The sequence below is a fragment of the Falco punctatus genome (assembly GCF_963210335.1).
Source record: "Falco punctatus genome assembly, chromosome: 3".
NCBI classification, from domain to species: Eukaryota; Metazoa; Chordata; class Aves; order Falconiformes; family Falconidae; genus Falco; species Falco punctatus.
Window position 1 is genome coordinate 61,733,571 of NC_137582.1, and position 12,909 is coordinate 61,746,479.

A 12,909-nucleotide genomic window follows, 5' to 3' on the forward strand; every position below is an offset into this window, starting at 1 on the left:
TACTCTAACGAGACCCATCAGTCATTTGGTACCTGAAAGCTATGTACGTCTTAATTACTTCGAGTTCTCAAATATCACATTTCTTAGAGTGCTTTTAACACGATGATATAGTCAGAAAGCCATACTTCGACATGCGGATTATCTTAATTGGTACTGAAACCCTTCTGCAAATGTCCTGTGTAACAGACCTGGCTTTCTGCTGTCTCTTCCTCTCTGTACTTCCCTACTATCAATGGCTTGAATTACATTTTTCTGTGTGGCGGATGATTTATTTCAAAGACATTGCTATTTTCATCACAAATAAGAAAATATCTCAAGACTGATAATTAAACAAGTTACCCTTAAATACACAAGCAGTGGATAAGACTTCCTCAATCCAACCCACTCTGCAGGATCAACTGGCCCGCTGTAGAGGACTGAGGTTTTGAGTTCTTCTAAATTGACCTTAGTTTCATTCTCTCCTGGCTAAAAAGAAAATGCAACAGTTTACAAAAAAATGAGTTTAAGGCTGCTTGGGGAGGATACAATAATCAACAACAATACATCAGGTGAACTGTAGTTTTCAGTACTTGATATGCTTCCTTTTGCTCTTCTTCACTGAAGAAGGCAGCAGTCAAACCTGTTTAATATGCACTTGTACTCACCAATGTACAGTTACTGGAAAAAGTGCTGGGATCAATAGATGTGAGCTGGTACAACATTTTGCAGACAATAATCACACATGTCCAAACAGTGCAGATACTTGATGCCAATGGGCGAAACTGAGCATATGGCAAAGCAAGAGCCCAGGCAATTAAAAACACAAAGTTAAACAGAGACACCTGAAAACACAAAAACAGTATGGAAATTACATGGAGTAACAGGACAACTGAGAAAGTCTGACCTTTTCCACAGTAATTAAAAAAAAAAAAAAAAAAAAAATCAAAAGAAAGGGACATAGAGAAACTGTGAGAAAAATACTGAAAAAAATTTACAATATTCACAATAACACAGACACAAAGTGGAAAGTGAAGAAGGAAAAACTTAATAGTTGGTTTAGGAAGAACTTTATCTCCTACATAATAATAATATTAAGAATATTAGACCCACACAACTGCACACCCACCCTACAAACAGACATGAAATAAAGGACCACATCCTGGTTCTACTGCTTTAGTACACATGGAGCAAAGAAGAGATGTTACAGATCCATATGTCTGTGGAACCCACCCTCATCCTCTTGATCTTCAACCCCCCGCAAAAAAAAAAAAAAAAAAAGTGAGGAAAAAGGATTTTTTATTTTGGTCTTTAGCGAATTCTGTCCTACTAGCCCTGTTCAAGGAATGGCTATGTCAGGTAGAGAACTCACGCTGCCCACACCAAAGGCACAGCTAAAGGTGTTGCACCCTTTTTCTTATTTCCACATTCCAGTTTCTTCAGCACCAGACCCAGCTAAAGTAATTTTCCCAGATGTTCCTTCCCAACCTCCATTCCTGGATGATGCCCACAGCAAGCTTGAGCAGGGGAGGGATTATGGCTCTTGAGTCCACAGAATTAGACTAATAAAACTTAATATCCGGAGAAAAGGGTAGGGCTGAGCATGTCTAGGCAGACAGAAAACCACTGTGGAAGAAGATGTCAAGGCAGGTCCCCAGCAGCTGACAAGCGCAGCTGGATCCCACACTTGCAGTGAAGTCTGACATGAGGAAGGCACCTCCCCACATTTGGGTGTGCCACTGCGCAGCAGACACTGACAAGTCCCCGCCATGGGTGACAGTGGGTGTTTACTTGCCTCTTTCACTGTGACCCAGATGATGTAAGAGGAAACGATTTTGATGATATGCAGCTCCAACAGCCACCACACAAAGACTTGCATCTTATGAAAATACTCCAGGAATTTCAAAAACAGCACTGTAAGGCGGTCAATCACCAGATGCCACTTGTTCCTTAAGTCTGCAAAGATGTTCAATCAGAACCATTGGGAGGAGAAAAACAGAAGGTCTCTGTAAAAAGGAATGCTCCGCTAGACAACAATGAGCTTTCTACTTCTCTTCTAGGCTTTAGTGTAATACAAAGAGGAGGCTAAAGGTATGGCAAATAGGGCTGAGACCCACCTAGCTGTGGTGCTCTCCCTTCTGACTGTAGGTATCTTCATATGCCAGAGTTACCTAAACCGCTTTGCAAACAGCACACCTTCCTAGAGTGTGGTTTGCACCATCCCAGGACAGACATCTTAAACAGGCCAGGCAAGCTGTAGCCCAGTTGAATATTTCTCTCGGTTGAAAAGGGAGCTTTAGCAAGTTAAGATCCTGAAGTTGGGTGAAAGCATTCCCATCGCAGATAGTAGTTTTCTAAAAAAGCCATCTTCCCAAACAATACCCCAGAGAGCAAGCATGTGGCAACTTCTATTACATATGACTATATATGATAACACATATGCTGAACAGTGCTCTCCAAGCACTGTCTTTGCTTGTGGACTGGCTATAAAACTGTTTCACCAGGCTGGTATATATTAGTATAAAGTCCTCACACTGCATTAGGGGTTTCAGATGCACTTTGGAGATCAGGAAGGATTTTCATGCTGTGAGAACATTACAGTTAACATCAGAGATGGAAACATTTGCAAGTGACACTGAAACACATCACTGTCTAAGCTGGTAAAAATGCAACTTCTGTATGTACTTATCTTATTTCAACTTAACTGGTTATTTTTTATATAAAGTAAACCAAGATGTTTATTCTGTTCATATTTGTGTGAAGAACACATGTACATTTGTGTGAAAAAGCAGACTTTTGGAATACCTGACAACCAAATTCTTTTTTTTTTTTTCCTCTCTCTTCTGCTCTTTTTCTGATCACAACTTAGAAAATCTGAATAAAAATGCTGAGTGATGTAAATTCCATAAGTACATACTTAAACTTGACAAACTAATTAAGCTATAGAACTCTAATCCTACATGTGTGCTTTTATAGGCAAAATGAGTGTATTTGAAAGTATTTATAGAATTAGATGTTCTTACTCATTCTTTCATTGCATTTATTTTCATTTGCAGTGTTGCTGCCACGCAAGGTATATCCAGACAGTGCCAGTTAAGTGGAGCAGGCAAATAAGGTACTGTAGCAAGCTCTGTCTAGCATGTCCAGGCACTACATGCATCTACAGGGACAGGGGATAAAATACATACCTAACCGTGTGCAGTGAAAAACTGTACATCACTGTGTAATAAAGTCTGCACACATCAACACGTTGAAGTCAAAACTCCAGCCACATGACTATATAAAAATGATATAACTCTTTGGTAGAAATAAATGCATGTACAGCTTAAAGATGGATCACACATGGCAAGCCAACACCTTGTGCTATTGCCAAGCTCCACTTGCTGCGGTGCAGAAGGGGCTCCAGGGAGCAGGCTGTGGCTCCCTACTTCCCTGCTTGCATGCGTGGCTGCACAGGGTGACCTCCACCAGCTGGCTTCTGTCCCCAAGGCCTTCCAGCATGTAGGGATGGCCAGACTGCAACAAACTCATCACCCCTCATAAACCGCATGACAGCGGCCAAGAAAGGTTTCCATGGCCCATGAACACCTCTGTGAGGGAAGACATCCCAGCCAGGAAAGGCAAAATAGTTTCAGCTCAGCTTTCCCGGGGCAGCTGAGTGAGATGTACTGCCATTTTGCCTTGACAAAGACCCTGTCCCTATTTATGTGCCACAGTCCTGTGAATATTGGCATGAGCAACTAAACCTGTGGTAAGGCCACTTCCAAACAATAAAGCTTCCTTGGATGTTAAATGCTCTTCCCTGGTTTTCACTCATGGCTCATATTACAGAAATAATTCATTTTAGAATTACAGAAATAATTCATGTTACAGTTACATCTTACAGTTACAGAAATAATTCATGATAGGAGTTCATCCTCATCAAGGATGACAACATCAGCCCTACCCATGTCTGCCCTTAAGCGTTTTTATGTTCATCTGGCATCAATTATACATTCCATATTCAGAAGTGAAAAATATGACACTAATGTGCACATGAATAATGAAGCAAAGCCTCTGGGACTTCTGGAGTGGAGTGCCTTGAAAGCATGCAGCACCAGAGATTAAATATGTATGTATATTTTCTTTATTATAAAGCGATTTCACTCTAAAGAAGTTCTTAGGATTTCAGATAACTGCCTATTAATCCAACCCAGACCACCTAGAAGAAAGACGTGGGGTTTCCTTTGTTTTCATCTTCACAGCATCCTACAGAAACAGTACAATTTTTCCCTGGAAGAGACTGTAGCCTGTTGAATAATTGACAAGTAACCATCTGCTCAGTTTAGGCTCTTTTGGCAAATACTGTACATAGAATTAGAAGGAAAACCTGATGATTGAAGTGAGCAGGGATGACCAAGAATGAACCAGCTGTTGCCACTGTTAACTACGGCTGAGGAAGGCAAAATTTGCAATCTGAAGAGCTTACCTGTAGTTTCTTCTTCCTCTGATTCATTGTCTTCATCATCATCTTCTTCCTTCTCCTCATCTTCCTTTTCTTCTTCTTTTCCTTTTTCGACCCTCCCTTTCCCTCCCTCCCCCTCTGGCTCTTCCATTCTTTTCTCACCAGCCTCTTCCAGCATTTTATCCTCTTCCTTTTCTCTGCTGGATGTTAAATTCATCATAGTTATGTCAGGCAGGCTTCCATCTTGGTGCACCAGTCTGTTGGTAAAGAGTAGCGTGTCAGCAAACTAAGCAGTAATGACATCGTAGTGTTTTTCAAGATGATAATTAGAAAAAATAAACTGCTCATGGAAAATGCCTTAGAAGTGGAAAAGTTAATGATTCTTGTATTTTCTCCAAACACACACTGCAAATTGAGTTGGAATGTATTAGTAACTACTTCTCACTCAGGTACTAGTGGTTAGTTAGTAATGAGTGGTATTGACACTTAAACTTGACATTTTCCCCACTGGAGAAAATGGTCAGAGTTTAAGATGTAGAAGCATGAAATGACGTTGTTTAAGAGGAAACATTTCATGACTTCATAGGGGACTTACTCATTTTGGTGGTTTGGTATTTTTTTCTTGAGGCTGCTCAAAGTAATTGGAACAGAAAGAAAAAGGGAGATGAGAACAGAGGGGTTACAGAAGAAGGTCATCAACAAATATGTCATGCTACATCACAAGTCATAAAGCGTTCTACTCCATCTGCAGAAGCCTTCTGATGCCAAGAGCATGCCATCATGACATTCACAGGGCGCTTCTATAAAGAAACATGGAATTGCAGCACAGATGGAAAGGGGCCAACCTATTTACACCAGCGCTAAACATGGTCAGTGTTGTACCATGCTGTCAGTAATGCAGCTCAATCATCACAGGTATTTGACCGATTACTGTGAATTCATTTCCACCTTCTTCTAATTTAATGATGCAGCTGGGGAGCCAAGGAATTTGAAAATTTTCTTCCAGCTGTATGTTTGGGAGCAAAAAAAAAAGCAAAAATTCTATGGCTGTGGCTTCAGTGTATTTTATCACGTCTGTCTTTGATAGTGCCATTCATTCTCTCTTTTCTACATCTCACTGAGAATTCTTCTTAGATTTCTAACTGTCTCTTACTAAAAACTATTAATAACTGTCAGACTACAAAAACTGAGATACAACTGATTTAACATAAAAATGGTATTTCACTATTGCCACGGTGCCATTTTTTCTGAGATTTATTCAGTACATAACTTCTCTTTACTGAGAAAAAGAGACATTCTCCTATGGCTTTGGCTATTTTCTTTTTTCTTTCCCAGCTGTGCTGTTGGTACTCACCTCCCATATTTGCAGAAAACCCACTTTTCCTAATTCCCTGATTCTATGTGCTTTGCCGAGCATAGCACTTACTGCTATAAATAGTCCCTTTAAATATGACTTCTTGCAATAAAGTCTCGCTTTGGCAAGTGCATATCTGTATGATCAGGTCACTAAATGTTTAGTTATGCTGTTGAAATTACTACACTCAGCATACTTTCAAGCACCTGTTAGACTTCCTGGACTAATGTAACTAACTTTAATACGCTACAGTACCATCTCAGGGATTTATTTTACATGATGTAAAATTCTGGCCTATTACCATTTAGACAGGAAACTCTGCCAATTTTAACTAGGATTTTTACAGTTCAAGAAACTAAAAACCTAGATTTACCCATCTGATCATTAAAAAATGTGAGCATAGGCTAAGCAGTCAATGACAAATTCAAACAAGCAGAATTATTTTTCAAATATCTGGGAGTTGCAGTTTCTTCAGGACGGAAACTTTGGTGGCTCAGATGAGGGAAAAATTACAGAAATTTGAGTAAATAGTCCTGAAGTAGAAATACCGTATCAATTACCAAAAAGCAGAAAAGGTGGTTTAAAAGTAGAAGTTTAACAAGACAGTCAAGCACCAACAAATCTTGCTGAATAAATACATTCATGATAATGATTACTAAAACCCCGTATCATGGATTAGGCAGTGAACCTGAGTGTCCAACAATCTGAAAGTCTCTTACACTCAACAATATATTCAGTAGCTTTGGCATCTGAAAATAGGGCTTTTTGTCCCATATACTTTATTTTCATATTTAAGCTAGCACACATACTAAAAGGATATTCAAATCTCTGTAAAATGACTGAACAATAATATTCCCTAAAATAACACAGTGACTTTGCATATCTACCTACAACTCTAACAAATTACCAAAAGGAGGGTCATGTACAAAGAAGAGAGAATGAATTTTCAGTTGCAGTTCAAATGTTATAGGGATCCCCAGTTAGCATAAACCATCAGAGCCCATTTAAAAGGCAATGTGCCATGAGATGGCATTATATGGCATCCATATAATCAGACAGGTTTTGCACACATGTAACTGCATTGATTGTAATGAGGTATCTTCCCAACTGACCCCCATAACGGAAAAATCTACACTCACACTGGTGTAAATCAAGGACTTAATGACTTACCTCAGCATAAACTGGACAGAAACACAGTAATCCTATAGGATTTTGTATGAGAGGACTCAACTTCTCTTATTCATATAACTCCCAGTCGTATCCAGGAGATCCAGGAAGTGATGGGGTTATAAAGATGGGTACATGCAATATATATATACTTGACAAAGCCTCAGTATGAGCTTAGTTTTCAGTATGTCACTGCTTAGTTCTATCAGCATCAGTAGGCTTGAGCATGGGACCGCATGCTCAGGAGACTCAAGGCTAAAAGTCCTGCCCACTATTCAGAAAGCCAGTCTACTTGGAATCTTTCTTCCCAAACTTCCTCATTTACTGCTAGGGTTGCTTTTCCGCTTTTTAAAATATTTTTTTTCCCCACTACAAGATCACACGATATCATGAGGTATTCAGATATAAAACCTACACTGGTTTAGAATATCTAAGACAAGCTACCCATATAGGTGTCACAGCTAGTCAGATGTAACTTCAGGTTGATAACTGCATACCGGTGGGAAATTATCAAAAATAACAGAGAGATATTGTGTCTGATACTTAGGAAGAGAAATAACTAAATAATAATGCAGACAACATGCCTGGAAGGTATAACCACTAATGCTTTTAACTGAGAGCATTTCTTACCCTCAAATTCATTCAATAGGGTATCAATAATGCCAAGTATACTGGTAGATCTAGTTTTAGGTGATTTCAAAGCAATTTCAGAGGCACCAAAATCAGACATGTGCCCCAGGTTCTCACTGGACTCCTAGTACTTTCACCTATTTGTACTTTCCTAGAGCAGAAGATTAATTAATAACAACTTACTGGATGCATTACGAAGCATCTTTTGCCTTTGATAATTTTTTTGCAATCTGTTTATGAATTGTTTGAAACTTTGTGGCCCAAAATGATTTCCCAAGTATGTGTCACGCACAGCCTTAATAATAGAAAGCTTTCTGCTCTGCAGAATGTTAGTGACCCATCCCCTGAAGATTCAGTGTGCGAGGTTCAAACCGAGCACACAGTGCCATACTCTGTTGGCAGGATCCTGAGGCTTTTCTGCCTGCATCCAAGGCCAGCTGGTGGATACATGTCAGGATATGTGGACAGGTCAGGAGGGCTCAGCACAGTTGTGCCTCTCCTGTCTTTAGGAGATGCTTTCATGCTGAGGCTCTTGCTGCACATTGTGGCTGCATCGCAGCTGTGGCTGCACCTGCCCCCATGCTTCCACGCAACCCTAAGCCTGATCCATAGACTGACTCCCTGCCTTCACCACCAGTCTGGCTCACCTCTATGGACTTGCTGGGAGCTCACCAGGTTGTGGCTGACACTTGTTACTCTCTCCGGATCTGATCCTCACCCTCAGTTGCTGGTTCCCGTTCCTGACTCCCAGTGGGTGAGAGCCCAGCCTTAGCTCCTGGCTTGCCTGCCCTCACCGAGCTGCCTGTCCTTGCTGATCCCTAACACATGGGCTTCTTACAGACTAGGTTTCTACTCTGGTGGACTGTTAAGAACCCTGGCCTATACTATGTGATGACATCTGAAGAAGGAGTGTGACACGACACACAAATTAACTTCTTGTTAGAGCAGGCAGTCACAATTATTTGAACTAGGGATTTTCTTGGCTTTCCTGTTTATATTCAGTAGCAACAACAAACTCAGAATTCCTCCTGCTCTCAGAGCTGATTAAACAAAAGCCCACATTTACTCCAGTCAAATATTTTGAAAGAAACCTACTTTATGAAACTGTTTTCAAGATGTCATTTATACAGGGATGATGAAGATTGCAATATTGGCTTTTGCAGTTTGGATCCTGTAGCGCCCAGCTCAGCGCATGAATTAACAGCCTTAGCACGCAGTGGTTTCCATGTACTTCATGTTCCATTTGTGTCTCTGAACTGGGAAATCTCAGTCTGTACAGACTCATAATACATACCGCACATTTCACTGACCTGGCCTTCAGATTCTCTTAGGTGCTTGTGAGGAAGACAGGGATGTGTGTATGTGCGTGCATGCATGCATGCATCTTTCCATGCACAAAAAAAGGGTAAATAAAAAAGCCTCCTCAACCAAGTATGTCTGCAGCCAATTAAAAATAGCAATGATTATTCCAGTATTGAGGCATGGGCAAAATTTAAGAGAATTCCCAGTTGGGACATGAACTCACAAGGTATAAATATGCAGGAGAGATGTATTAACTGAGCCACCAGCTTTAGGAAACTACAATACCTGAACATTATTTCCCTGTTTACTTCACAGTACTGTATGCAGCAAAGTGTACAGCAAGTACATTTTTTTTTTAAAGGCAATTAAGAAGTAAGAAAAACGTTAAGATACATTTGTTTTAAAGGAAAGGAAAAGTTGAAGTACCCACCTATTTATTATTAGATAAACACGGCCATTGACTTTGGCGTGACTATGAAGTGGGAGATGAAAGCACAAGAATGCATGAGATGAAAATGGGAAATGAATTAGAGAGAGAGAAAAGGAAACTGTTAAACAGGAATGAATGCACTTTCCTGTCTACCAAGAGAGACACATTGTCATAACAAAGCACAATCTGAAAGCTTAACACACCATGCAGTGAAAAGTCTAGGAAGCTTACAAATGCAGTACTTCAATGTTTAGACCATATGAAACTTCAGTTAGAACTACAGGTACTTTTCATGGTCCCCAAAATGTGAGAAGAGCCTCTACTGTTTTCTCTCAAGTAAGCCTTAGAATATCCATATTTTTTTTAAACAGATATTTTACTTCTTTTATTTAAAAGAAATCGTGACAGAGCATCATACCATAGAAATTATCTACCTCACAGCCTTTATCTCTGCAGTACCATAACTCACAGTACAGCAAGGAAATAGGTTTGCAAAGTCCTAATCAGAGGATTTTTATTTCTCCTGCAGGTGTAAAATTGAGACAATCAGTTCTGTCATCTTTAAAAATAGTGAGAAGTGCCTCATTCTGCCAGTTCCAATGTGTCAGTTTCTGTCCCCTCTATTTGAGGCTGGCAGTGCCTTACTCTTGAACCTACTCTGCAAACTTTGCTCATGTGAAGCAGCACCATAATACATGAACGGCCTCAGCAATTTTAACAGGACTCTTCAGTTAGACACAAACATAATACCACAATTATACATGGCTTTTCAGGGGCAGATGGAGGAACTGGAGCTCTTGTCCCTATTACTTTCATGACTAGCTCTCAACTGCTGTGGTTATTTTAACAAGTTTGCTATTAAAAACATTGAATTCTGTCTGCTTACTCAAAACTAGGATTCAGTTTCAAAGTAGCAGCATAAAAGCAGTTTTGAAAGGTAAACTAGCTGTTGAATCAGTGCTACAGTTTTCAAAGCAAAAGGGAAAATTAAGTTTTAGTGGCTTTGTTAAGAAAATTGCACATACCCATGAGTCTTTAATCTGTGTTTTAATTGTCCCTGCAGCTTATTTCTATTGCTAGCATTACTGGTGATTTGGAGTTGGTTGTTGTGCTAGTTCTTATCCAGCTTTATGCATCATCAATACAAATGTCAGCTGAGCTCTCATCCAGAAGCTTTGAACTATAAAGTCAGCTGATGCTCAGTACTGACTGATCAAACTGAGGGAACAAACCAGCTGGATCTTCATATGGCAGGCAGTGTTAATGATAGTACAAACCAGAAAAAGTGTTCTGATTTGGGTATTGGACACAATTGTGGAAGTTTCTGAGGAGGAACAAATGATATTATGAGGTAAGTGTGATTCTGAAACACTGCAAAATGGCAAATGTAGCACATATGCCACATTTAAGAATTAAAAATATCTAGCTACTTATCTGACAGCTCAATATAATCTAATGCACATTTAGACTTAAAAAAATAGCATTACAGTAGCAAGACAGAAAAGCCAATGATCTCACACAATCCTCCTCACCTGCCACTTTACTGTAGCAAGAAGCCTGGTGTGACAATGAATATTTACTTTCAGCACTGTATCTCAAGGCTACTTAATCTGAGCAAAACTTTTTGCTCTCAACAAGGCACTGAAAACATTTTGTGTCTTTAGTATCACTGCTTCTGTCCTTTGGGAATGATGTGTCTTTAGTCACAGTGATTCTTTTCATGCCAGCATTTGGATAGCTGTATAATATTTTGGTATCTTTCATGTATAATAGAAAGACTTGCAAGTAGAGGTTTCACAGGCAGAGTGTACTGTACCATGAACCCATCTAAATCCTGGGAGCACCTTAGGTTTTGGTTTGTTTTTTGTTTTTTTTTTTTTTTTTTTTCATTTTGTGCCTACTGGATCAGTGGAAGCTGTTTCTATGTTACTCAGCACAAGTGCAACGTTTGGGCTACAAAAGAGCTTGCACAGTTACTGCAAACTGTAATGCATTCCTGCAGATGCCTCAGAACAGGAGCAATCCTCCATTTCAGCTCTGGCACCTATCTGGGCTCTGGTTTCAGGGCTTGACTGCCTCATTCAGAGATGTTAACGTGCACCCGCTGCTTCACAAGAAAATTTGCTCACAGGCCATTCCAAAGGGCCCTTGAATCTACCATCACATTTAGCAATTCAAGAAAAGCAAAAAGACAAAGGTATTATGTATGCAAACAGCCATTGTAAAATGTAAGTTAAAAACCCCACAACATTGTTAGGAAACTTTGTCAACTTGGATTTGTTCTGGTTTTAGCAATTACTTAAATACAGAAACCAGAAGCACTCTGTAAAAGTAGAGCTTATTCTCATGCACTGATGATAGGGGACACAAACACACTTGTACCATACATACACTGTAAAGTAGCTTTATATTAAATTGAATGCATGAAAAATATCTGAAATGGTTTTGTAAATCTAGCAAGTCCTAGAGCAGAATTCTCTGTTAAGATAAACACAACACACTGTGGTATACGTGATGTTATGCAGCTAGTTTGCATTCATAGATGTGCAGCTGAGTTACATGTATCATTGGACAGGTAAACACCCAAGAAGTACTGTCTAAATGAATTGGTTTCTTCAATGAATTAGAGTAAATGTCATCACATAATATAACACTATGTACTATCAAACTATTTCTCTTGTGCTCCTGGAGCAGGATCCTAGGCCAGACATGTTTTTATGCAGGAGAATATGGAAGAGTTCAACGCAGGAAAAGTGAGGTGCCAGACTAATGAAAAAACACTAATGAACTTCTGCATGAGATCACTGAATGTCTCAAAGAGCTAGAAAAGCCAAGGGTCAGTGCTTTAAAAAGTGACCAAAGGTTTGGGATTTTTCAAGTTCAACTTTACAAAAAGGCCTAATTGTCCAATGTAACTGTGGTATTCATCAAAGATCTCCAAATCGTCATTTGGGTCTCAAAATGGGCTCTGGAAACCAGAAGAGCCCCAAATTAAAAGCCTATTTCCTACTATTGACAGGACTTACAAAAAGGCACACATAGCAATTCAGCATCTAAATCTCATTAAAGGTTGAAGACAATGAGATAAATACTTAAATATCATTAGTAGCTTTGAAAACATACCCCAAAATGAAAAACTTCAGTGTGTAGGGTGAAGTGGGGGGAAGACAGATACTTCAGTTGTCATTTGTTTAAGCAGGGCGCTGGATACTGCGCACCTCCTTTTTAAATCAGGTAGACACAGCAAAGGCAAATGACATCTAGTGAAATGTGATCATTACAAGGCAGTCAGAAACAGCATATTTATACAGATAATCAATAACTCCATTTATTTTGTTTCTTTACCTGTAAATAGTATTGTCCTGTTTGCTGGTTACGGCTTTCAAATCAGTGAGCTGGAGAAACCGGTCATGGAAATAGTGAAGGTGTAAGATACAAGCCAGCAGGAAGGAGGTGGGGATAAAGATGCGTGTGAATAGCTCAGCCACAGAAAACTGTTTTAAGCCAAGGTCCGCTAATCTGGAAAGAAAACCAGGAAGCAACTAAGCCACCCTTCCACACCAAAATCTTTTTCTTGCTATGAGACACTACTACAAATCATTCGCA

General features: G+C 39.6%; 1 protein-coding gene across 15 annotated transcripts in view; it reads right to left on the reverse strand.

Moving 5' to 3' along the window:
- Positions 1-12,909, reverse strand: part of PIEZO2 (piezo type mechanosensitive ion channel component 2) — a 314,755-nt gene that overhangs the window by 73,279 nt on the left and 228,567 nt on the right. For 12 of the 15 annotated variants that reach the window (XM_080379006.1, XM_080379005.1, XM_080379004.1 and 9 more), the window contains 7 exons: positions 12,649-12,822; positions 9,304-9,345; positions 5,016-5,048; positions 4,445-4,677; positions 1,772-1,932; positions 645-821; positions 340-465 (listed from right to left, as the gene is read on the reverse strand). In XM_080379006.1, the coding sequence (XP_080235132.1) occupies positions 340-465; positions 645-821; positions 1,772-1,932; positions 4,445-4,677; positions 5,016-5,048; positions 9,304-9,345; positions 12,649-12,822 (946 nt within the window). The remainder of the gene's footprint in view (positions 1-339; positions 466-644; positions 822-1,771; positions 1,933-4,444; positions 4,678-5,015; positions 5,049-9,303; positions 9,346-12,648; positions 12,823-12,909) is intronic. The other 3 variants (XM_080379009.1, XM_080378998.1, XM_080379007.1) reach the window with 2 other exon arrangements.